At 35.6% G+C, this 28000-nt stretch overlaps 1 protein-coding gene across 2 annotated transcripts in view; it reads right to left on the minus strand.

The window, feature by feature from the left end:
- LOC131663401 (protein TAPT1 homolog) overlaps nucleotides 1–28000 on the minus strand; it is a 120446-nt gene that overhangs the window by 72054 nt on the left and 20392 nt on the right. Inside the window, exons 3-6 of one of the 2 annotated variants that reach the window (XM_058933795.1) lie at nucleotides 10148–10245; nucleotides 9737–10068; nucleotides 9570–9667; nucleotides 9268–9483 (exon numbers count right to left, since the gene is read on the minus strand). In XM_058933795.1, coding sequence (XP_058789778.1) covers nucleotides 9268–9483; nucleotides 9570–9667; nucleotides 9737–10068; nucleotides 10148–10245 — 744 coding nt within the window. The remainder of the gene's footprint in view (nucleotides 1–9267; nucleotides 9484–9569; nucleotides 9668–9736; nucleotides 10069–10147; nucleotides 10246–28000) is intronic. The other variant, XM_058933796.1, reaches the window with a different exon arrangement.

Below are 28000 nucleotides of genomic sequence, written 5' to 3' on the forward strand. Positions count from 1 at the left end.
GTTCCAGGTACACCGAATGAGATGATTGGTGAGCCAGGAGTGGCGGATGACAGCTGAAGATGAAGAGAGACGGCGAACGTAGGATTAAAAGGGGTAAAAAGAGACTCGACGAGATAGAAAGTTTAAGGGCGAATTAGAGCTGAACCGGGGGATCACACGTATCGCTGATTTTTGTTTCGTCTTTGACGTTTGTGAATTTTTCATTTTCACTCACGGCCTCGTTGAGTTTGACTTTGTACATTCCAGGATAATATACGCCTCGTGAGCGGGGCGTGTCAGTTGATCTTTTTGTATTTTATGGTTGGGTCGCGCCCAGTCAGTGTTAAATCTCGACACTGAACGTATAAGAATTCCGACGAAAATCCACGCGGATGGAGCGCGTGACCTCCTTCTGAGCGGAGAGTAACAGGATACAAGCGACGATAGCATTGACCAAAAGCAGCAGGCGAGGCAGCAACTAGAAAGTGATCGCCGGTCGCTCTTTCGTTCACTCTCTTGCATGTTTGGGTATTACAGGTATTACTTGCATGTATGCGTATGTGACCAAGCAATTTTGTCGACCCCTGCATTGGCGAGCCTAACGGTTGGTCACATGTTGATCGTGTTCAAATGGGGATTAATCCTGATTGATTTAGTATGTGAGCCGATGTACTTTTTTTTCGATTTTGTAATTAAAGTTATTTTCATTTCATTGAGTGTCATCATACTTCACCTATCACTAATCCAACCCAATGTTAGTTTTACACATGATTTATGTGCACATCTGGTACACTACGAGGTGTGTTCACAAAGTAAAATGACTTTGTATTTTTAAGAAAAAATATTTATTTATTTATCAATATTTATGTTGTCCCCTCCAAAGTAATCCCCCTCAGATACAATACACTTATGCCAACGGTTTTTTCAATCCTCAAAGCACTTCTCATAAGCACTTTTCGGTATAGCCTTGAGCTCTTCCAGCGATGCAGCCTTTATCTCTTCAATCGTTGTAAATCTCCGTCCTTTCATAGGTCTCTTTAGTTTTGGGAACAAGAAAAAGTCACATGGGGCCAAATCCGGTGAATATGGTGGCTGAGGCATGATTGTGGTGTTGTTTTTGGCCAAAAAATCTCTCACAAGCAAAGATGAGTGAGCAAGGTCATTTCGTGATGTAAAAGCCATGAATTGTATTTCCACAATTCTGGGCGTTTTCTTCGTATTGCTTCTCGCAAACGGCGCATAATTTCAAGATAATACTGTTTATTGACCGTACGTCCATATGGTAAGAACTCCTGATGCACCACGCCATGGTAATCGAAGAAAACAGTGAGCAAAACTTTGACATTTGATCGAACTTGGCGTGCTTTTTTCGGTCTTGGCTCATCTGGGCTCTTCCATTGGGACGATTGGACTTTGGTTTCGATAACATAACTCATGATTCGTCACCAGTTATGACCCTTTTGAGTAAATCTGGGTCGTCGTTGACGTCATTCAACAGTTCTTGAGCGATCCTCATGTGACGGTTCTTTTGGTCAAAATTTAGCAATTTCGGAACAAACTTCGCTGACACATGTCTCATACCCAAAACATTAGAAAAAATTTCATGGCACGAGCCAAGCGATATACTAACATTCTCAGTAACTTCTATGATAGTGATTCGACGATTTTTCCGAACAATTTTCTTTACTGCTTGAACGTTTTCATCAGTTGTTGACGTGCTTGGGCTTCCAGAGCGAGGCTCGTCATTGGCATCTTCCCGGCCATCTTGGAAGAGCTTGTACCACTTGTAAACATTTTTTTTACTCAGAACAGTTTTACCGTATGCCACCGTCAACATTTCAAGTGTTTCGGAGCACTTTATTTTATTTTTTACACAAAATTTGATGCAAATCCTTTGATCCATATTTTTCGATAGCAAGAAATCACCGAGCACGCAAAACACTTATAACCTTTACGCCTCTCACAACCAAACAAAAAATGCTATACACTTGAAACTTGGTACAGATGTTCAGGAAGAGTGTACCAACATAACAAAACTAATAATCGATAATCGAAAGTACGTTGCCCGTGAAATTTGAAAAGTCACCTTACTTTTTGAACACACCTCGTATTTAGCCGTGGAAGCATTTGCGTCTCCCGAATCTATCCCTGGTAAATAATTTGTATAAACAGCCACAGGTATAACCCTCTGGATTGTCAGTCGAAATTCTCTGTTACAATATATGTGTGTGTAGATGTGTGTGTAGGATTGGTTTAAACGACTGTTTATAGAATCAAAAAAGCCTTTTTCAAAAATGACTTATTCTGAAGATTTCAACCTTACAAGTCTTCTAGTTCTATAAAAAAGAAAACATGAATCTAGGAAAGAATCGGAAACAGGGTAAACATCGGAAATAGTTAACCATCTTATACCGAAATTTGAAAATCGGAAACATTCGGACCTAAGCAGAATAACCAAATATTGAAGCCGCTGGATTAGTAAGTAATTATAATAAATACATCATAGACGTTACTGTAGACAGTGGCTTACAAATACTTTCTATTATATGTTAAATATTTCGTGTATAAAATTTGTTGACATACGAATTTTATATAAAAAATATCGTGAATTAAACATTCTCAAACATTATTGTCAAATCTACGTTGATATCCGCCAGCTTACAGTATTACAGATTGTATCATGGGCATCATGTCATTTAATTACCACGAAAAGTAAAGCAGTTTCTGAATCTACATCTTACTGAATGCTTCATTACATGTGCATATGATCAGAAGATTTTCTGTTCATTTCTATTTCTAGATTATCAAACACTGCATTAAAGTGTAAAATTTCAATATATTTTACATCGAAGATGATACTTATGATTTGGATTGTTTGCGAATTGCAAAATACAGGACAAAAATATAATATACTTCTATAGTGCAAAGGTTTCCTACTTCTATCAAGAAAATGATTACAGGGATTACCAATAAGTACTCATATACTGCTATGTGACATAACCTAATTCCCTTTCAGGGCTACCTTGGTATTATTTATCAATATATTAGCATTGGTAGCCTTTTGCCATAAGTCTTGTATTTTAGGGAATACCAGTTGATATGTGTAGATACTCCAGTTTGTCTCTTTTAATACCTAAATTGAAATTTATATTTTCGACTTGCTATTGTTTATATTGGCTTAGTCATATGTTGGTTAATAGATTATCTTAGTTAGAAGTCACTCAACTATGGTTAGTAACGTTGATCCAAGAGGGCTACTGACATCGGAAGGTCGGTGATAGACTGGTTGTTAATTCTTCGAGTGTCTCTCATACTTAGATGTTATTTGAAAACTGATAAATACGAGAACCCAATTAGACAAGGTGGAGGTCGTGTAATGACTCATCGAGATGATCATCCGACGTGTTTGTCAAGAACTTTCTGTTTTTGGATACATTATCGCCCAAAACTTTCGAAGCCGTTGACAGCAACAAAAATGACGGCAATTGCGAAACATTTCCAGATCAACGGTTTGTAATCAACTTCATAGGGCTGGATTGAAATCCAGAAACTCTACTCGTGTACAAATGTTGAATCCCGTATATTGCAGAGCTTGCCTAGCATATGCTCGACAAAATATGAATTGGAACCTGAGGCAATGTAGTAATGTGTCAGTTTCTGACGAATCTTGATTTTGTCTCTATGGTGACGATAGGAGACTCCGAGTTTGGCGTTGTCAAAGAGAGCATATTTTACAAAAATTTACTCGTCTCATTGATGTTTAAAATGGATGATCGATGACGGTTCGGGGTGAAATTATGCGCGTTTCACGAATTTTTTCGGTTATTATCCGCCAAAATTGAAGTGCTAGGCACTGCATCCACCAGATTTTAAGATCCTTTATGTTGCCACTACGACGAAATAGGAGAGGGTTGACCTTCATAATATAATTATCTTCAGATAACTCTCATTTTCACACAGGTAATATTACCCATCAATTTTTTCAAAGACATGACATTACATTGTTGACGCATCCAACGATGATTCCTGGTCTCAATTCTATTAAGGACAACAAATTTTCGTAGTTAAGCTATACTAGAGCTCTCTTTAATTGGGATTTCGTGAAAAATTACTCATTTAATAATCTAACTTGCATTTTGAATATACCTGAAAGGTAATTCACAGTAGAGGCGGCAATATTATGTACTAATTTACTCGTACACATACTCATCCATCAATCCACCTATTCACGTACACACCCGTATATACATATACAAACACACATTTTCAAGAGAGTAAGTTTGGAGTTTTGCAATACTGTGAAAATTGACGAACCACATGGTCTAATCTCTCTAAAGGTAGCTTACACATACGTGCATAATTCAAAACAAGTATAAGTCCAACTGTGCAACTTGTTACGCTGTAGTAATACAAATACCGCGGATAATGCGTTTTAATAAGAGATATTGTAAGAATATTTCAGTTATTATTTTAATTTTACGAAAGTTATTTTGGAATGTTTTTTTAAAACTAATTTTTTTAAACTCAACCGATAACAGAAGTAAAATTCTGCCAAAAAGAAAAAAAAAATTTTCCATTGTAATGCAGTGCATTACAAGGCTTTGCCTGAGAGTGTTGCACTATTTGCAATCCCTCAGAGAAGCTATGCCCGTTCCTTGCCGTCCCGTAACCAACCGAATAATTATACCCGACTCGCACTCTAACCGATACACTGTTTTATTTCCATTTTCGCCCACCCACATCCGGGAAAATGATGCAACAAGTCAGAGAACGCGATCCGACGTATGAACGAAAAATGGAGCGCACGACAAGAAAAAGAGAACGCACGCACACATACACATTTCCGACCAATGTGTTGCCGGCTGGAGGAAAAACACGGGAAACTTGACTGGAAAATGCTACGGAAATGCATGTTAGAGAAATCTATGAATACGTTACACACCCAGGCACTAACACAGACTCTTTGAAGAAGCTGACACACTTGGGGAACCAAAAATCGGTGATGAAGCGGCAGCCGGCAATCAGCTGTGTCAGGCTGCTGAGCACCATCGGTGAAATCTTGAGCGCCACACACACACTGCTGCTGACCACAGGTAACACCCAGAGATACACACACACACAACACCCGAATAAACACGTACACCACACGACTGAGGGAAAATGCTCCAGGAGGCGTTCCGGAGACCAGTAGCAGAGCACGAGACTTACACGCCGGAGCGAGGGCGGCCATTTTGAAGCGCCGAGATAGACTAAGCAGAAGCAAGCGAGATAAACTACACGTGAGCGAACGAGATAGACTAAGCGGAAGCGTGTGAGACAGACTAGACGAGATCGAGCGAGACAGACTAAACAAGAGTGAGCTAGACAGAATAAACAAGAGCAAGCGAGACAGACCATATGAAAGCGAGCGAACTAGAATAAATACAATACTAATTCGAACGCAAACTTGATGATGAGGACGCTACGAATATGGAACCGAGTTACAACTATTGTATTATATTGCAAAATATCTAGCGATGCGATTTAAAATGTGAAACGTACTAATAAAAAAATTAGAAATACTTCTATGCGGCCGCTGCAATCCCCTAAGCGTATTAATAAGTGACAATTAATCTGACGAAACTTCTGGTTACGTCACGACTAATAAGCGAATTAAAATAAAATTGATTTCCGTCCACATAGAAAAATAAATAGGAGTAGAGGTAGATCTTTCTTATTAATCAATCCTGACCGACTTAGTGGGGAGGGGGGATGAGAGAGGGTAAATAGCAACGAAGTAGAAGATAAAATGAGGGCGCTGTTACTTTTCTAATTTGCATATTGACCAATGACGAAATATTCGGAGGACGCTACCGATATCCGAATTCGCATATTGGCTAATAAAATGATTTCTTTTCGAAAAGACAAGAAGTAAAAGGATCTTTAACCGCGAAGAGCCGTTTCTCGTCCATTTTGCCGCTGATCGCTAACGCTGATAGAAGTACTCCCGAGAATTAGCTGAGATCATCAAAGGACTTTGTGTTTCGCCGAGTGAGTCTACAGCTGTAATCTGTAAGTAGGCAACATGCGACTCAGTAGCGATAGGTGCGAGTGATTTTGAGTGCCAATAATCCCGTCATGACGTGTGGATCCATCGACGCCGGGAATAGAGTGCACCGACCGAGTCGCGTGACCAATTGCCATTTCTCAAACTAGCTTGAGTGTAAGAAGTGTAGGGGATGATTTAGATATCTAGGTGAAGTTTGAATCGCCGTCACGAATTGGGGATGGAGCGTATAGTTCGTCACATGTTTGATTCACTGGGACGCGTGGATCCGTTTCCACAACGTATTAAATCACGTCGAGTCGCGCTGACCATCTACCATTCTAACCGAATCTGTACCCTAGCCACCGAATAAAGAAAAATGAAGTGTAATCGATCTCTATTATTTACGTATCTTTTCATGCTAAATTTATTTTCAGCCGCGGACGGTCTGTAGCGAGGATTCTTTTTCTTTTTATTCCTAGTTTCGAGAGTTAGATGATCTACGCGCTAGATCCAACAAATCTCCGAGCAAAGACGAGGAGACGTATCCTGAGCTTCCACTGTGCCGTATGCCGGCACTTCCAGGACACGAGAGGACGGATAAGATCAACGATTGGTTGGAATCATTGGCCTGAGAAAAGGATATCGACGTGAGGTTCACCAACCTGCCCACTCTGCGCTGTCGCACAGTGGGCAGATAAAACCTGCTGCGATTTTCCGACCCTATGCCCGACGATCGACGTAAATGAGGAATGGCGGTCTGGCACCCTTATTATTAGTCAAGGAAAACGGTTAAATCAGGCCTTGTGGTGGAAGTACTTTGAGTGCGCGGTTGATACCCCCTGAAATTCCCTACCACGCCATTTTTAAACAGATTACACAACATTTAGCATTTTAGTTTGACATTATAAAAAATCTTACTCTTTTGATTTTTTTCAAAACTCTGATCAATGGTCCAGTATAACCGTTCAGTAGATCGGTCTGGAAATTAACAGGGCCATTAAAATATATTTGAGTGTAAAAATTTATAAAAACCTTAAGCTTTCTATCATTATCAGTAAAGATATAGTTGATTTTCAAGGGAAAAAGTTACTATTTTTGTTTTATTAAATTCAATATTAAAGGTAAAAAAGCATCTTTTTTCAAAAACAAATCTCAAAAGAATTTTGTAGTAAATCTATTTAAATTTCATATTCGCTGTAAGACAATTGTTTGCTGATATATCGATGTTGAAACAGAAAGGATTTTTTTTTCATTCTAAGTCCGATATTTCGGTGAAAATAGTGATATCAAAGTTTTAAAAAGACGATATTAAAGCTTAATAAACAGCCTTTCTATCAATGTAGTGATCTATCTCCAAAAAGTTTTATCAAGTTCATGGAGATGAATCAAAATATCAAAAATTTATCAAATTTTTTTTCGCGCTATTTTTAAGAATTACGTAAAAAATGAAGCACCTAAAAGTTTTTCACCAAAGTATCAAAAAATAGAATATTGAAGCCACATAATCCTTTTTTTTTAATTTTCTATACGACCATTTTTAAGTGAAATACAGACTATCAAATATCAAAAAATTTTGAAAATTTTTTTGTTTCCTTGATTTTTGTGATTAGTTTATATTTCTGATATGTATTTTTCGAATTTAGAACAATTACTTTCATCGTTATCGGCTATAAAGTGAAATATATTGAAGTTATACTCTTTATAATGTTGTTCAGTAATCTAGAAACGGAATTAAACGAAAAATTTCTTCACCATACGTATATCGTATGTAGTAAAAACTGTTTTTAAATTCACAACACCCACTATATAGTACAAACTATCTTAATGACAAGGCTCATGAAGGAACGACTATATTAATCAGAAACACTGTGAATTATCATGAAATTGAGGCATACGAATACGACTACTTCCAAGTAATATATGTTATGATCAGAGATAATAATAGAAAATTTATATCATTAGTATTATACTGTCCTTCAAAACACACAGGGACTTGGATAAAATACTTTGATACATTGGGAAATTGTTTCCACGCAGCAAGAGATTATAATGTGATATAATAATAAGACATTAGATAATAAGTCATCCATGATGAGGATCAAGATCACTAACTCCAAATCTAAAAGGAGTAACTCCATATGCAGTAACGAAGAAAAACTCAATACCAATATCAAAAGGCAAACCTGCCTACTGGGTCTTCGATATAAATAAGTCACTAGACTCAATAAATTGCGCAATCATTAAAGGCTTATATCCTAAATACCTAATAACCAAATTATGCCTTGATTCTATATCAGATCATTTCCCAATATTTTTAAATTATGATTAATTTTAATTCATCAGTTAAAGCAAAGTAAAAAAATAACTCTTTGTATAATGACCAGAACAAATTAGGAACTTTAAAGAGGAACAATAAATGATAAACTTTCATGTAATATACCATTAAAAACAAAACAAGATATCGATACAGCGATTGAAAACTTAAGTAAGAACATTTATAAAGCCATTAAAAATGCAAATCTTATGTGCTCAATAAATAAAAACGGAAATTTAACTGTTTCCAAAACAGTATCAGACAAAATCAAAGGAAAAAGAAAGCTAAGGAAAATATAACAGCCGACCAGATTACAAACTGATAAAATATAATCGGTCTATTAAAGAAATTAAAAAAATTTTTTATGATGAAAAAAATGAAAATAGAAATAACTACCTAACTAACCTAACAGCAACTGAGGCTACTGATTATTCGTTCTGAAATGCAACTAATGAAATAAACCAACCATAAAAATGTTCTTCTCCTATCTTATGTCATTGTGTTTCAACTTGTAACTGGTCCTCCTCTTGACGTTAGCTTCGCGCACGATTAATATACACGTGCCGTATATTCTTCACTTATGTGGCGTTCGTGCCTTCCGAATTATCTCTTTACTTAATTAACTTATGTGAGTGGCTGCTGGTATAATTTTTCCGATTTGTAGGTCATTTTTCCGTTTCAACTAAATAATTTTTTCTTTATATTGTATATAGTTTTGCATAAAGAATTAATTAATGGAAATAATTATTTTATTCATCATAAAAATTATTAGGAATTTGCTAAGTTTACGTATGTTAGCCAGAGCTGCTCGGGTAAATTTATCTGAACTATAGAGCTCAGGCTAATGATATATTTTTCAGTAAAATAATGTTCTCTATATATAATAAATTCTAATAATATTATAATATTATAAAGCCGTTTTCATATTCTGATATGTTTATTTTACCCAATCAACCAAAACTTCTGCGAATAATAGTAATATGCAATCTGGTAGCAGAATCGCCAAACGATCAGCACGCCATGCATATTCTTTCATTGTCTGCAAAGTGACAGCCAAAAGTAACATTGCTAAATGAAAACGTTCTCTTACATCACTGCATGATAATTGAAAAAGGTTGTTTTTGTCAAATTTCTTAAAGACGGAGCCCTTCAATTCTACAAACTGTTAAAATTACAAACTGTTAAAAACAGTTAATTATTTATATGTACATAAACCATTGAATATTACGTGAAACCTAGATTACTTACGTTATTTGACATCATTATAGTTAGGAGTGCTTTGTTGCTACTATTAATTGCAACGTTTAATGTAGTTGCTTGAAAAAGCACTAAAATACTATGCAATACTTATATATATTTAAAGAAAATATTCAACTATAAGTAGCTTATACAAAAGGTAAAATAATAAAGGATACGGACATATACAACTGCAAAAAACAAATGCGGTAATGTTCCTAGGTGTTGAGAGTGCATTGAACGGATTTTAGATCTTGGCTCTGTCGCAGTCCAGAGTAATGCATCGATAGTGTCTTGTCCAAAAGCGCTAAAAAGTCGATCACCAACTTCCAACATATTATAAAAAATATAAAGTTTGATAACTGACTGACTTTTAACTAAATGGTACATCATTGAAGTATCAACTTTCCAAGTTATAATCCAGCAACTGAAAACTACAATTCCTTTTAACAAATCACATATTTCTGCTGAAGTTAAATATTCTTTTTTTTGTTTGCAACACTGCTTTTTTCTAAAATTTTAAAGATTAAAAAATTGAATTATTATTATGCTACAATTAAAACTAAATTCTTTTTTAAGACAATAGTTACCCTATAAATTGTTTCACACGCCTGATAATAATAGCCCACACAGCCATTATAAATCTTAATGGTAAAAATGTATAAACGTATAAAAACGAGTCAGCACACTGAAAAAAAATTCATTAATGTACAATTAAAATTATATTATGAACAAAAATTATTTGACAGATCAACAATAATATAAAAAGTATGTAAATGAAATAACACGTATAAATTTTATGTAGTATATAAATATGTGATAAAAGTCCTACCAAAGAACGAAAAAAAAATAAGCTTCGCTCAATAAATCAAAAATATTATAATTAGTACTGTAAGTACTCGTATACTTAAATGGAAACATTACTAATCTGATGAAACTCAAAATATAAAATGTAGTTCTTGTTACAAATATAATATACATTTAACAGTAAATTATTTATACTCAGAAAATCTAAAATTACTAGTAATGGAAGAAAAATTATGTAATATATGCAAATAAATGATGCGAGGGAATAAAGATGTAAGTTTTGTAACGGAAAAACGAGCTCTTGCACCATTAAGCATTTTCTTTCTCGTCATTTACATGCTACCATCAAATCAAGAATATATTTTTTTTCCTTGTGATAGGTGACAACTCGCGCGAGGCGAGTTTGTCCCGTACGAAGGCCTTTTTAACAGCCGAGCGGCCTTAGACTCGGGCGGTAGTCAGGCTTTCGGGCACCCCGGCCCGTTCGCGCGTCAATAATGAAATCCCTGTTAATTATAATTCGACGCTCGATATCGTTTTTGTAAAATAAATAATTGAACGTTTATAACGTTTTTCGCTTGTTTATTAAAAGGAAAAATGTAATAGCGATTTTCTTTAATATAATGGGGAAGCATATGGATACACTTATAGGCGTTTATAATTATAATATTTATTCTAGTCTCTTTCACAACATAAATAAGTTAAGCAGAATAGAAAGATATATATATAAATTCTCAGACGCGTAATTTTCGCCTCGCGATGTCTATTATTTTTTTGGTTACATAAAAAGTATTACTCACTTTGTATTAATATTGTAAATATAAATTGGTCCAAAATATTATTTGCTTCGTGATGTGCCCAATCACTTTTTCTTTGAATCTGATCAGATCAACTGGTCCAATATATTTTTATCCAATAGTGTAGCAACACGCAAGAAAATGATAATTCGTATAATTTTCGTCGTCCAATATATTTTTTATCCAATAGTGTAGTAACACACAAGAAAATGATAATTCCTATCATTTTATGATTATTAAAACAATTGTACTCGACACTTCTAATACTCAATCGCAACTCGAACAATTATATTCTCAATCTCTTTATGGATTTAACTTCAGTAGGAAAAAGGCAGGCTTCTTAGTTGAGCGCTCACTCCTAACTGACTAATTCTCTAGCGTTGTTTTCGCCGGTTTATTATATAGCCTTTGTCCCTTGTATCCGTCTCTCTCTCGCGCATATGCTTTAGACGTTTACGCTCCTCGTATCGGGTCGTCTTACCTAGCTAAGCACGCTGACTGCAGCATGCTGTCGCAGCATGCTAGCGCAGCGTGAATCAGCCTCTGCCGCTCATTCCCACCGAGTCGCGCACACGAATACTGCTAGCTATACTATGTCCGAGCGGAAATCTCAAGAGCAAAATATTATTCGATAAAATATAATTATAACGTAATAAGATGTCACGTAACATCCCTCCAACTAGGATAGCACAAGAATAAGATAATAATATGCACAATAATGATAAATAATAGTAAAATAATATAGATGGTCCTCTTTATTCATATACAAACAGAATGATTAATGGAAGGAGGCAAAAGCTCTAATTCGGTCCAATTGTTACTTGCATAGCGCAAGTTGATGGTTATCGTTTCTGGGTGTTAAATCTAGTCCCTCTAAATCTCGTAGACAGGAAGCTTGATCCTGAAGTAACAAATCTCGGTCCTTTGGGTTGGCTGAGAGAGTTTGCAAGAACAGGGTCAGCTTGTTTATATTGTCAAAGGGGGACCCGTTGTAATCGTAGGTCCCTAAATTACAGTCTTGTAAATGTTGGTCCCAATCGGAAAGGTGCACTGCTCTTCCACAGAACCAATGCGTTCTCAGCACATTCCTGTTTTGGTACTGGCAAATGGTCCTATGTGCTTCTAATTCCGTCTTAGTGACGTAGTGTCTGCAGGCACCATGGTAAACATACATGGACCTGTTCTGAAGTTTGGCTCTGAGATTTTGAGGTGGCGAATGTTTCGCCTTATAACGCTTATTCAACTTGCTTAATGCTGAAGTGACACTCCAACTAAATATGTATTTTATTATTCCCATAGGTCCACAAGAGCCTTGCCATATTTTAATATAGTCTACTGGTCCAAATTGCGTGAAGTCCTCATGGACCCGTTGTTCTGGCCATGGTTTATTCTGTTCATCTCGGTGCGGTATGAGGAAGTGTAGTCGTCGATCGGCGTCATCTTCCCTCGCATAGCCTGGTGTGGTCGATCGTGGCGTGAACCTAATTGGGTTCGTTGCTTCCTCATCTTCATCTTCAGAAGAGTGCTCATGTGAAATGTGAGGTGACCATTCTCCTGCGGCACATGGGAAGAATCGTAATACTGCCGCAATGTAATCATCCTCATGAAGAAATTCAATAATAATTTCTCCATAATGTGAGGAGGATAGGTAAAATATGGTCCGGTTAGTTGCGTGATCGAGAGAAAAGAAAAGTACATAGATTCAAGACTAGACATAGACAAGAGTAAAGAAATAGGTCACAGATTAAAAGTTATGGATCCACTAAATGACATAATAATAATACAATTGAAAGGATTAATAAATTTTTCCTATGACTTATAATTTATACAGCTGTTTCGAAGTATCTTTTATCTTCAGGGTCGATTCCTGTTGTCACGTCTTCTTCCGTTAGGTCAATTCGTCGGGCTTTTCGTAAGGTTGCCCGTGGATTAGGAGTAGGGTCCATTAATTTAATTTCCGCGAGCGTACCTAGATCTGTAGAGGGTCCATATTTGTCTAATCCTATGTTAGGTCGGCTTGTTTTGGTAGAATTCACCTTATATATTTTTTTCACTTCTGATTTAGGGTATCGTTTTTTTATTTTTCCTTCCCTGAGTTTATTTTAGTGCTGCCATTTGCAAATAGTATCGTGTTCCTCATAGATTGATGCGTCTATCCATTTGTTGCAAAGCCAGTGGTGCCTAGTTTCATCACTGTGGTCCCATCTCCTTTTCCTTATATCAGCTTATCTAGCGCCGTAAATAGGGTTGCATTCTTTTAAGGCTGTTGCTGCATCAGCAGCTTTGTAATACTGAGCGTAGCCTATAGCAAGGGCTCCCTTGTTATCTCGTACCACTTTATGATACACTAAGGGTCCGAATTGTACGAAGTGTTGGAAAAACGAGATTTCCCTATAACTCTCTTCAATTGTCCAGGGGAGTCGACAAAATAGTCGGGTTTTCTCTGTGGGCCTAGAGTTGTTTGTTCGTGACGGTTTTGGTTTTCTAATGCGGGCACGACTTATCTCGCTTATGTTCCAGTTTTTTATTTTTCTTGCTTCAACTGCATATTTAATTCTAGTAAATTTGCAGAGAATAATTCTTGTACTGTTGTTCGTGAGATTTTGTAATGAATGAAACTCCTGTATGGGTCCGATACTCTCTAATCGTGTCAGGAGTTCGCTCAGCGGCTTATGCTTTAAGTACCGTACTTTTAGGAACAATCCAGAGCGGCGAGTTTTAAGGTGAATTTGATTCTTCGATTATTCCTTCCCTTAATCGTTTTTTAATTTGGTCCGATATAAATTTTCGGAGTACAGGGGGATGCCTATACTGTTTGGTATTAACCGGTATTCTATTCTCTAAGTGTATTTCATGTTCTATTAAATTAGTACACGGTAAAGGTTCTCCAGGAAGTAGATACACATTCGGATATTTCTTCAATAAGCGTTTAATACTCTTGAGTTCATGCGGGTTAAGGTGTCCTGTTCTAATCAGTTGCAATAATTGCCTATATCGGTTCTCGGGTTGATCCATAGTCTGTGGTCCTTGAAGGCTACCTTTTCGATCCGCATTCGTGTCACTAGAGAATTCCGATTTGTAATATTCAAATGGGATAATTTTCTTCGGGTCCACTTCTATTGTTACTTCCCTCTCATGGGTATTGATGGCCATAATCGTACAGGTCTCATGATCGTTAATGACTATGCCTTCCCCAAGAAACACTTTATCATCCGCCACATTTATTCTAGGTAAATACCCTTCTGCGAGCGTACTCTTCAGCAAATTAATCTGTATAACTTGACGAGTCCTTGGTGCTAATGTATATCGTACCGTGCCAACCAGCAGTCCCTCTTCGCTATTCGTAATCTTATTATTCACGTTTTCCTTACAACCCAGTTGTTCTATTCCTCGATCTAGGTCCGCTGCAGTTTCAATATCCGATACTTCATCTTCACGAGCTCTAATACTCATAGCTTGTATCAGATCATCTTGTAATCGGTCAATGGGAACATCATTCGGTAAAAACGATATCGGGTTCATTACGTCGCTATTTACCATTAGGCTGTTATGATAATACGAAATCACTGCATCCGTATCGATCAAGTAATCTCTGCCTAACATCCCGTCCTCTTCAATAGGAAAATTGTTCCATACTATGTGGAATTTCGCGGATTTTCCATTAATAGTTAATATTGCCGTACCTATGGTCGGAACAGCGTGTGCCGTAATACCACTCAGGGTAGTAATTTCCCTCGTGGTCCAGTTCAGCGCGCTAAACTCAATTAATATCACGGCTGATCCATTATCAACCATGAACACGGTCCACTTTTTACAGGTTTCCAATATTCGAAACCTTACTCTTGTCGGCGCATAGATCTCATTATTTCCTGCGCTAAGTCCCCAATTTGAGGCAACGGCGATAACTGGTCCATTAACGATTGTGGATTCTTTAGTATTGTCATTACTTTTGCTGGAGGTACTCCCGGTTTTTCGGACGTCGATACTTCCTGAATTTCGGTCAACATCGTCTTCGCATTCGGTTGAACTTTCTCATGGTAAAAGTTCAAAAAACACGATTTTTCACTATATTTCGCGTAGTATTACGTCGTAAACCTATTTTATTTTAAAAAACGAGTAATGCTATCTCAAATTACTACTCTTACCCTTCAAAACCCTTTTTTCAGATTTAAAAAATCTTTTTTTTCCATCGAGATATCGTAGATTGAATTTGAGTGATTTAGCGATTTCGTTACAGCACGAAATAGTGGCGAATTTCCGAATAAGGAGTTATAGTGTAATTATATGTTTTTTGGGTCACTGAATCCAAATTTAACGTCAGAATGACTCTATAATCTCAATTCCCTTAACCCTAGAGCCCCATAACCTACGACGCTGTAACCCCTGACCGACATACCCCAATTTCCTTAACCCTCGAGCCCTTTAAACTGCTGCGGTATAACCCCCGACCCTCACACCCCAATTTCCTTAACCCTCGAGCCCTTTAACCTGCTGCGGTATAACCCCCGGCCCTATCGAGGGTTAAAGAAATTCGGGTTTGGTGGACGGGGAATACCGCTGGGTCAATGGAACAACGATAGACGTCATTTCTGCGGTAAAAGAAGGTAGAAGAATTTGTGTCTGTGATAGGAAAATTCATATCCAACTTACGTATACAAGTACAATTTACGTTTACATACAAGTGTCTATAACTTGCGAAATCGATCAGCTAGGATTTTTAATCTTACATTTTTCTGGTCTACTAACGATGAAGAAAGTATCTTCGTTAGCAGATATCGGATTCACTTAGGGCCTACATTTCCTTACTTGAGGATAACCGTGTATGACATTGCTCAAAAACTACAAATTTTTGTGCTTCGTTCTTCATCCGTGTTAGGGATCGTGTTTGAGCGGCAGGCTAACGGATAAGTAACTGGAATTGAACTTTTGATATTATTTCTCGTACAACACTGCGTGCAGTACTTTCACTGATCTTTATTATTACTTTGTCTTCTAGAAATTTAGTTATATTTACCCATTTCGTTATTAGAATAAGTTTATAATATTACTCGTGATTTCCAATTAACTTATAAGTTATTGAAGATGTCGGCATGTAGAATTCCATGCAAAGGAAAAATCAATTCCTTTTGTAATATCTGCGGTAAATTTGAGGTAGCTCGACTTCGTCGATCAATCACTGATATCATTAAAGATCAGTTTGAAGAATGTTACGAGACACCTATGAAGAATTTAGACAAACCATGGGTTCCTAAATATATTTGTAAAGACTGTCGCCGAAGTTTAAAAAACTGGAATAAAACTAAAACCGAAGTTGTTCTCCAACCAACAATATGGCGTGAACCTAAAAATCACTATGATGACTGTTACTTTTGTAAATATGATACTTTAGGTTTTAATCATAATAACAAAGCTTCTCTCCTTTATCCGAACATTTCTAGTGTAACATGAGCTCAGTATGGAAAAATAGAAAGAAAAAAAATTCTGATTCTGAGCCAAAAAAACTTTAACCAATAGAAGTTCCGGTAACAGACAAAAGCAGCAGTAGTGATGAAGAAAATTTTTCTGACTCAGAAAAGCCCAAACTTTTCGACCAAAATTCTTTGGATGATCTGATCCGTGATTTGAATCTTGCTAAAGATTCTTCAGTACTCTTAGCTTCAAGACTAAAAGAAAGAAATCTTTTATTACCTGAGACAAAAGTTTCTATTTACAGGAAGAGAGATATTAAATTTCGGCCACATTTTACTTGCGTGGATAACCTTGTTTACTGCATCTCATCAGTTTATATGGAGTGCAAGGAGGTTATAATCCAGAGTACTGGCGACTCTTCATGGATGCATCTGTACAAAGTCTCAAGGCAGTACTTCTGCACAATGGGAATGAGTATGAGCATTCCCATTGCTCATTCCACTGTGATGAAAGAGTCTCACGATAACTTTCGATTCCTTCTTGAGAAAATCAATTACAATGAACACAAATGGCTCGCTTGTGGCGATTTCAAGATGATCAATATATTAGTTGGCTTGCAATCTGGAAATACGAAGCACCCCTGTTTTTTGTGTCTCTGGGACAGTCGTGCACGAAAAGAACATTGGGTTCGGAAAGAATGGACGAAAAGAATCGAAATGGTTGTTGGATCACACAATGTCGTCCATGAGAACCTTGTTGATACTAAACATATCTTGTTACCTCCACTCCATATAAAACTGGGCTTGATGAAGCAATTCGTCAAGGCACTAGATAAGGAAGGCGAATGTTACAAGTATCTTCAGGGCAAATTTCCTAAATTGTCTGAAGCGAAAATTAAGGAAGGCATATTTGTAGGGCCAGACATTCGAGTACTTATGAAAGATGATGAATTCCTCTTGACAATGACGACTAATGAGAGAAATGCTTGGATAAGTTTCAAAAGTGTCACCGAGAATTTTCTCGGAAACCACCGGGACCCTAAATACAAAACTATTGTGTCAACAATGCTACAGAATTTTCAAAAATTAGGGTGTTTGATGAAAATACACTTTTTGTTTTCACATTTGGAATACTTTCCAGACAATGTTGGGGCGTACAGTGAAGAAATGGGTGAAAGATTTCATCAAGATTTCAGAAACAAAGAGGAACATTATCAAGGTAGATGGAATGAGAGCATGATGGCTGACTATTGCTGGGCTCTACACCGACACGATACATCGACAGATCATCATAGACGCAAATCTCTTAAACGTTCATTTCAAGATAAACGACAGCGTTTTCATAAAAAAAAGAAGTGAAAAACTGTAGAGTTGCAGATATTCAGATGCAACACTCACAAACTGAATAAATGAGATTTAAAACGCGTAACTGAAAGCTGCGTAGAATACGAAGACTTGGATATTGAAGGGATTGAAATGTAGAGACATACAGTTATACGATAGCAGCTTGAAGTGCTGATTGAGGATATTCTGGCAAAGGAGTCTGAGGTTGCAGACTTGCAGGGCTCGGAGGTTGAATATAATTTGGAGGCTTGAGGTATTCTGCGTAGCAAATTTCGGTATGAGGGTTGGGGGTTATAGCGTCGCGGTAATAGGGCTCGAGGGTTGAGGAAATTGGGGTATGAGGGTCGGGGGTTACAGCGTCGCAGGTTATGGGGCTCTAGGGTTAAGGGAATTGAGATTATAGAGTCATTCTGACGTTAAATTTGGATTCAGTTATTCAAAAAACATATAATTATACTATAACTCCTTATTCGGAAATTCGCCACTATTTCGTGCTGTAACGAAATCGCTAAATCACTCAAATTCAATCTACGATATCTCGATGGAAAAAAAAGATTTTTTAAATCTGAAAAAAGGGTTTTGAAGGGGTGAGAGTAGTACTTTCAGATAGCATTACTCGTTTTTTAAAATAAAATTGGCTTACGACGTAATACTACGCGAAATATAGTAAAAAATCGTGTTTTTTTGAACTTTTAGGTTAGGATTTCTCGAAAACCTAGGGTGATGGAGCTATTCTGAGGTCAGATTCGGTTTCAGCGCACTAAAAACCTTTGGGAACGTACTGTCTGGTTTCTGGGTTTTTTTCCTTGTCGGCTTGTGTAATTAAGGGAAATTTAAATAACAGCACAATACGGGACAATGCCAAATGTCAATCCCCTATTTTACAGAAGAAAATATTTTGCAAACGCGCACATCAAATTTTAAACTATCGTTCATAAATAATACCCCAAGGGAATTTTGCCGAGGCGAGTTTGTCTCGTACGAAGGCCTTTTTAACAGCCGAGCGGCCTTAGACTCGGGCGGCAGTCAGGCTTTCGGGCACCCCGGCCCGTTCGCGCGTCAATAATGAAATCCCTATTAATTATAATTCGACACTCGATATCGTTTTTGTAAAATAAATAATTGAACGTTTATAACGTTTTTCGCTTGTTTATTAAAAGGAAAAATGTAATAGCGATTTTCTTTAATATAATGGGGAAGCATATAGATACACTTATAGGCGTTTATAATTATAATATTTATTCTAGTCTCTTTCACAACATAAATAAGTTAAGCAGAATAGAGATATATATAAATAATTCTCAGACGCGTAATTTTCGCCTCGCGATGTCTATTATTTTTTTGGTTACATAAAAAGTATTACTCACTTTGTATTAATATTGTAAATATAAATTGGTCCAAAATATTATTTGCTTCGTGATGTGCCCAATCACTTTTTCTGTAAATCTGATCAGATCAACTGGTCCAATATATTTTTATCCAATAGTGTAGCAACACACAAGAAAATGATAATTCCTATGATTTTCCTTTACACAAAATTATTTTCTTTTCAAATAGACTTTTCAATTCCTTAACATTTCTTTATATGCTTAAACCCTATGAAGATTGTGGCCTCGATATCTAAAATAAATAATAGTAAGGTTGCCTCAACATGAAAATTTTTATTTAAACAAATAGCGATCGATATAAATTTTTTTTTTAATTTTATAAATTTTTTTATAAAACAATGGATTTTTGGAAACTATGGAAAATTCTGAAATAATTTTGGAATACTCTTTGACTAATTTTAAGATATTTTTCTTCTTAGAACATTTGTTGCAAAATTTCTAGTTTTTAAGAAAAAAATTCGCAACCAAGTAAATTTTAAGAATTTTTTATTTTAAACCTCGATCTCTATAGATTTTAAGCAGACAAAAATTCTTAAGGGATTGAAAAAACAATTTAAAAAAAAAAATTCAATCAAAAAATTAAGCTGTTTTTATTTATTTTTAATTTTTCGATTGCAAAACTTTCTTGACGAGACTTTTTATCAACACCGTCGGAAAAAGAACCTTCGACAATATAGAGAACACTAGTTTCTGAATTTTTTCTGTTTAAATTCGTAAAGTAGTAAGAATTCGAACTCGGCTCCTGATCGTTCTGTGGACGTGAATGGATTAAAGTGCTGGTATCAGCTGACTAGTGAAGTAGGGACATCTTAATATAGCTACCCCGGAAAGGAGAGTAAAAAGTATGGAGAGGCAGAGAAAGAGAGAGAGATAAAGAGAAAGTTGCTTATTAGGCCCGCTGGGTAAGTGAACAAAAGAGAAAGAGAGCGAGAGAGAGAGAGAGAAAATAATTTAGCTTGCTCGCAATGTGTGATAACATCAAGTTTACTTGCGCAACTTTTGGGGCTTGATAGCTACCGGCGTATCAATAGTGACCTTGGACAACAGATTCACCCTAGCGTGAATGTTGCAACAGCTCTCTCTCTCTCTCTTCTTCACTCCTATATAATATCTTCACTCCTATATAATATCTTCACTCCTATATAATATCTTCACTCCTATATAATATCTTCACTCCTATATAATATCTACAACCGGATAACGTTCTACGGCTTAGCGATCAAAATATCCTAAATTTTTTCAATAAATATTTTCCTCTTGATAATTTTCATATTTGATTGATTTTCCATTCCCTTAATTTTCAGTAAACGTACAAGATTTACCAAATGATGAGCGCAGTTCGTTACTACTATAAACCGCTTCAAATTCATTTTCATCTTTGTTATCGTTGTATCATTGTTCTCTTTCTTCTTGTTATTGTTCTTCTACTTCTTCTTCTTCTTCTTCTTCTTCTTCTTCTTCTTCTTCTTCTTCTGCTTCCACTTTGATTTTTGGAATAAGAATGGGATTTTTCAGGCGTATGAGAAGTAGATCTTGTAACAGATTGTACGTTTACATATTTAATAGTGTGTTTATTTTTGCGATTGAAGTTACTGATTTGTTTACCACCGTGGCATAAACAAAAATAACAATCATCATCGTGATTTTTTGATTCTCGCCATACTTTGGGAGTGCTAAATGGCATACACTTTCTTTTTCCATTTTTCCAGTGTATTAAACCTACTCTGCACGTATCGCAAATCATGTTAGGAAACCAATATAATTCTTTGTATAATAATTTGATAGACTTGTTATGGATTTACGTTGTTTAGTTGGGACGATATCACCACAGACATAACAAAACTTTTGCGAGTCATTCACACAATGTCATGAAGACATTTTTTTGAAAATTTAAGTTTTTGACTTAAAATAATATATAAAAACTGCTTAATACGAAGTACTAAGTAAATGTCTTGATTACGTTAATGTTATCTGAAGATTTTCAGTTTTTTGTATTGATAGAAACAAAGCTAGTATTTTCAGTTTTCAAACTAACTTATGTAACAGGGTGGATTAACTAGTACAAAGGGAATTCATTGAAGCACTAACTCCCACGATGCAGAGCTAACCGCCGCTCCATTAAATACGTATAGTTATACGTGTATTCGCCTTAACGTTTGATACTTTCGTTTCAGTGTCTTCTTTCGAACAGAGTTGAACTCACCTTAAGTCACCTGGCTTGTGACACTCGATCTATCTTAGGTGTGAGTGACCTAATGCTTAACCCAATTAATCCCCTAGATGAAATCGGCTTAAAACTTAATCCGTGATAGATTCGTTAAACTATTAAGAAACGAAATGACGTAATGCGGCGAATAAAACTAATAACGTTTATGACTAGAAAATTACAATCTTTTACGAGCCGAAAGACTAACGCATGCGAATAGGATTTTACAATTATTAACAATAATACCGGGAGAGAGAGAGAAAGTATTCAAAATTCGACCGCGAAAACTAACGCTCGGCGCGAACACAAAACGGTCGAGATAGACAAAATATTCTCGTAAATATTTTGTCGCGCAAAAAATGGAAGGTGCACCTACCCTGCGGTGCAATTACGGTAATCAGATTGCTGCTATTGTGATGTTGCTGCTTCTAATCAGCTTCCTTGCTATCACTCGCGAACGCATTCAATATCCCAGGAAACAATTTTATGGAAAACGGTGAAACAGGGTGCAAAACTAATTGGCGGTACTTTCGCAAGTAACAGCTGAGGCTGAACTGAACTTTTTTAAACTCTCACGCACCCTCTCTCTCTCTCTCTCTCTTAGTCGTTCGCTCTGGCATCGCGAGCGTACCGATCGATTAATCGAATTAACTACCATTGCACTTAATATAAATGATACCGTTATAAGGTCTACCGATCACAAAGATACTATTTGATATAATGAAAAATACAAGAATAATGATATTTAATTTTATAGAAAATAAAATTCTAATTGAACAATGACAACTTTACTACTTTATGAAGTGAACATAAATAAGAAGTAAAAATAAGTAAATAAAAATAAATAAGAAAAAAAATGAAAAATAAATAAATATAATTAAGTAAGAAACAGAAATACAAAATAAATAAATAAATGCTTGAAATATACCGTAAAACAAAAACAATTGACTTTATCTTTGCAAGGAGATATTTTGAATACTTATCCGTTAACCCACCGCTCAAACACTATCCCTGACACGGATAGTACTCGTAATACATGCACTAGGGGTGTGCGATTCTAATCGATTGTCTAAAAAGTATTCCATTCTTTTTGCAAAAAATCGATTATATTTTCAATTCTTGTTTCACTAGATTCTTACTTGATCGATTCTTTTTTGGGTAATAATCGAATCGAAGTAGGATATGATCACTGCGCAATCTGCGCATGCGTCATGCAAGAATTTAAAGATTCTTTGTTTATCCTAACAGATAAAGTCACTGTAGAGTATAAAGTAAATCTCCCTTTCTCTGTGACAATAAGAGTTTTTAATTAGTTATTGGCGTTATTTCTCGAGTGACTTGAAAAACAAAGTGTGGACTGTGGACTACATGTCGGTCGTGTATGCATGTGACTTATGTGATTCTTGCAAGCAATGTGACCAAAAGTCAAAACGAGTTAAGCTTACACACTACGAATGTTTATATTTTTCAGAGTCATTCACAATATCTGCTTGATAAATATGAGTCATTATCATAATTTAAAATCTTATATTGGAGAAGATAACCAGCACGGTGAGATCAATTATGATAATAAAATTCTTGTTCAAAATTGCGTATATTGTGTAAAATGAGAAATAATTGAAATAACTTTATAAGGTTGTGTTTTTCACGTTCTTGTATATACACATATAAATTTTATCAAGTTTTTTTTTTCAATTGCAGAACAAAGATATAGAAAGATGTCAATCTGATTTATCTTAAATGATCATCCAATCAAAAGAATTGATAATTTGTCAACTGGCCCGTACTCAAAAATCAAAAGTCATACACGTTATTCTTCTTATTATTACAATCTGTCGTTATACAAAAATATTTGTATTTTAGGAAAAAATGAGGCGGCTTTAGACTATGTGAAGAACAATCTACTTGATGCACTCGAGGGCAAGCCACTGAAATCTTTGCAAAAGTCTGTGAATGGTAGAGACTTCATCCAAGTTTTGAGATCTAATGATGAATTTGATACAAATGGGAATCTGCATAGTAGAATTTTGCCTGACATTGAATGTTGTAAATGCAAGGATGGAGCCAAAATTGTTCATTCAGAGGATAGCAATGGTAAGGTCAAATTAATAGTAGAGATAAGTGATAGTTTCATTTAGGCTAGAAATTATTGGACTTGTAATAAATTAGTAGGTCATTTTTTCATTAAACTTCATTAAACGTATCATATTTTTAAAGCAGTTATATATAAAAATAGTAACGCAACTTTTTGTTTAAGATGAACAGACATACTCAGTGTCAATGTGGTTCAAACTTAATAATTATCAAGATGAAGAAATTAATTTCCTAACAGTAGATGAATACGCAAGATTTTCAAGTAATTTACATCATGGCGATTCATTATTACAATGCATAATAAGCAATTTCTTTTATTTTAGAATCAAATAGAGAGGCTTACACTTTTGCTACAAATACTTTACTGTATGTATTTACTTGATCAGACTGTGAATGAAAAGCTCATGTTTTTATACAAGTCTATTGATGGTATACATTAGTGAGTATTGAATATTGTTATTATTTTTAACTAATTTGTAGATATTTCATTAGAAATTTTTTTTTATCTACTTCTGTTATGCAAGTTGAAGACCCGCGGGACGAAAATTCAGAATTTGAAATCAAAATTTTTTCAGATATTATTTGTAATAATTGTGAAGATGGAGTAACTGCCTATGCTATGCTTAACTCTGTAGAAACGACTGGTAATATAAAGTCACTGTTGTGTAGAAATGATCACAATTCACACAAGCCTGAAGTTTTTTTTAAACTATTCTATTTCCATTTTGATTTATTATAATTAATTATAATTATAATTAAACTAAACCTCTTTTTCTTATCAATTTTCTTATCTTCAAGCAAATTTTAAGGAACACCTAAAAACCTTTAGACATGATGACATTTTACAAGAAAAATCTATAAAGGAAATGAGACAAGTCAATAATGAAACTGAAGTAAATAGTAATGATTCATCAAAAATTTTGGATAGTAAAGCAACTAAGTCAGGGTAAAGACTATTTACTCAAGTAAATAAATTCAAAATAATTCCTTAATAGAATATATAATTTGTTTCAGAACTAAAAAAGTCACTGCCATAGGGACCATTGTAAGAGAGTCAAAGCAGAAGATAGAAATTTTGTAGAATGCAACTATTGCCATAATAGATTTAAAGACCTTAGAAATACCACAAACATGACAAATCACTTACGACGGACACATTCTAATTTCTTTGAAACAAGTATAACTACAAGTCAAATTTCACACGTGTCAGATAATTAAAAGTCAAAAGTTACCGTTAATAAAAAATCAAATAATGAAAATGTAGTATCTCATGTATCCAAAAATCAATGCACTCGTTTGGTAAGTGAACAAATTCTGACATTATAAAGCTCTGAATAAATAATTTCCCTCTTATGTTAATCTAAAAAAAATAATTTTCAGATTAACAGAGCGAATACTAGAACTACGCCTACTATAGAGTCAGCATTCAAAAAAATTGAAAAAAACCCCGGAAAAATGGAAAAATACTTTCGGTTAATTTAAATCTTACACTGACAAATCGATAGTTCGTAACATACTGATCAAATGTCTCCATGGGTACCATATCCGGAAACTCGTTTTTTAGGGACAAATCAAGGGTGTTAGCTCCAAAAATACATAGTATACGTCTTAGCCATTTTAAGACGACAATGATATGCTTTTATTGAATGCATGTACATTGATTTATATTTTGTGGACATTTGAAAGTCGATGCACATATAAATACTCACAACCTCTTTCTCTGATCCGTATATCTCTTTGTTTTACGCGAAAGTGATAGTGTACGGTGACCCATTCTCAGCCGAATCCAGGATCAACGGCGTAGACGTGATGGGCGTCTGATCCCTCTGTGTGTGCGTTTGTGTGTGTGTGTGTATGTGTGAGTTTATGTGTGTGTGGGTTAGTTCATGTGTAATTATCTACGTGTGTTAGTGTTTGTGTGTGTTATTCATTATGCGTGTTAGTGTGTCAGAAAATGCACAATAAAATATTGAAACTCGACTTGTTATTGAGAGACTAGCCCAGGAGTAATCGAGTTTGAATATTTCATTTCACTTTTTATATATTTTATTTCACTTTTTCACCACTAGATAGGAGCCTCACTCTCTCTAGAACTTTTTGTTTGCCATAATCCTTAAGTAGTACCGTTTCGTTATTTTTTTCAATATGTGTCTACGAAAGCGACTACTTGTTTCGTACTGACGATGGCCGGTCAGTAGTCGTAAGCCGATACACAATTCTATATTTTTAAAAAAACATTCCTTTTTTTCTAAAAATACCAACTCTTGCCATTGTAATCTCAATATGCATGGTTATGAGGCTGCCACCACTGCAAGCCACCATTGCAGGATATTGCGGAGAAGAGTTCGTGGCTTGTAGAGAGATCGTTGTAATATTTCTTTTCTCAATTCTTAAAAATAATCTTAGTTTAGAATAAATCCAGGGCAGTCTTCTTCAGACTTCCTTATTCATTGTTATTTGAACAACGTTTATTAATTATACACCCAGAAATAAATGCTTACGCTGTTGATTTACATGTCTTACAATGTATACTGGGATACAGTAGAATACAAAAAATACAAGTCTTCATCGTAGAGAATAATTAACTGTACAGTACTGATTTGATTTCATTGCAAAAGAATATAATTATTTCTGGTTGTTAAAATGGCTAATAGATTTCGGATTCCTTACTATATTTGCCCTAACGCTTTACATGCTAGAGTAATGGTACGTTTGGCTAACACTGAAGATGACCTTCTACGAGAAATCGCTTTTACAAGACGCTTGGAGAATGGAAGACCAGAAGCTCCTATTGATCTTGAAACTCGGATCTGTAACAATTGTAATATAACAATACGCCGTGAAATTCAAATGTTACAGGCTGATCCCAATTGCACTCGACTCAATGTTCTTTCTCATCGTACTAATAATGAATGTTTGGTGTGCCATAGACGTATTAACATTCACAGATTAAGTTTGCAATCCAGAGTTCATATTTTTGTAGAGCGAAACATTTATGTGCCAGCAAGATACTGTTGCTGTAATGAGCATTTGGATGAAAAGGGTTTATTACCACTCAATATTATTGAAGATTTCAGGTTCATTAATAGACCATACATTTTGAATGGTCCAGAATTACAATCATTTGTTCAAGCGATGCGTGAAGAAATTGTGCATAGCCCTGTACGCAGATATGAAGATGAACGCACTTTAACAGATGAACAATTTGCAGCTATTTCTCCTATTTCAAAAGATAACTTTAATGATCTTTTCACATACTCTGATCCTGTCATCGTTCCAGCTGGCCATAGTTATGTGTCTACAAAAGACCTTCTATGTTTCCTGTGTAAGTTAAAACAGGGTCTTTCGGATGAATTTTTATGGGTAATGTTCCATTATTCTTCAAGGCAAGCTACGAGTTTAGCAATCAGTACAGTTCGACAATCGTTGATGACGAGATTTGTAGATGAGAACATAGGGTTTGGATCAATAACAAGGGAGGAATACATAGAAAGACATATAACACCATTTGCAAATCGCTTGTATAATGCCACACCCGAAGAACCGACGGCAATTGTGTACAATGATTGTACTTATCTAAATATTGAGAAGAGTTCTTGTTTTAAAGCCTTGCGTCAATCGTTTTGTGTTCATAAGAACAGACATTTATTAAAACCTGCCATGTTTGTAGCTCCAGATGGATATATAATTGATATTCAAGGACCTTATTTTTCGAATGCCGCTAACAATGATGCCAGAATCCTTTTAAAAGAGTTCCAAATGGATGTTGACGGAATGCAAAGATGGTTTAGAGCACAAGACATTTTCATACTGGATCGCGGATACCGAGACGCCATTCCTATTTTAACGGATATTGGCTTAGTTACATTGATGCCACCTTTACTTGATCGTAATCAAGCTCAGTTCTCAACAGAAGATGCCAACCAAGCTCGAATCATCACAAAAACTAGATGGATCGTGGAAGCCAGAAATGGCCATCTGAAAAGTTTATTTAGATTCTTTGCAAACGTTATTCCTACGTCTCATATTCCCAACTTGACTGATTTTCTGCGTATAGCCGGTGCTATAATAAATAAATATCATAGAATAATTATGATGCCTGATGCAAACGTAGAATTAGCAGAGCAGATGTTAAATAAAGTTAACGAGCTCAATCTAGTGCAAGCTCGAGTAGAAGTTGAAGGTCTTCAACGAAGACGAGGTCGATGGGATAACCTAACTGCAATGCATGTGCCATTGTTTCCGAATTTGACTTTGGAATATTTACGAGGATTAACTTATGGAACTTATCAAGTTGGGCTGGCACCTTTATACGTTCAGGATTCTTCTTTAAGGGCTGAGTTGGAAAATGAAGAAGAAATCGGAGAAGACGAACAAACCTTTGAAATCGATCGGAATA

Source organism: Phymastichus coffea, unplaced genomic scaffold (genome assembly GCF_024137745.1).
Source record: "Phymastichus coffea isolate CEN01 unplaced genomic scaffold, Cenicafe_Pcof_1.1 PCOF00035, whole genome shotgun sequence".
Lineage (NCBI taxonomy): Eukaryota > Metazoa > Arthropoda > Insecta > Hymenoptera > Eulophidae > Phymastichus > Phymastichus coffea.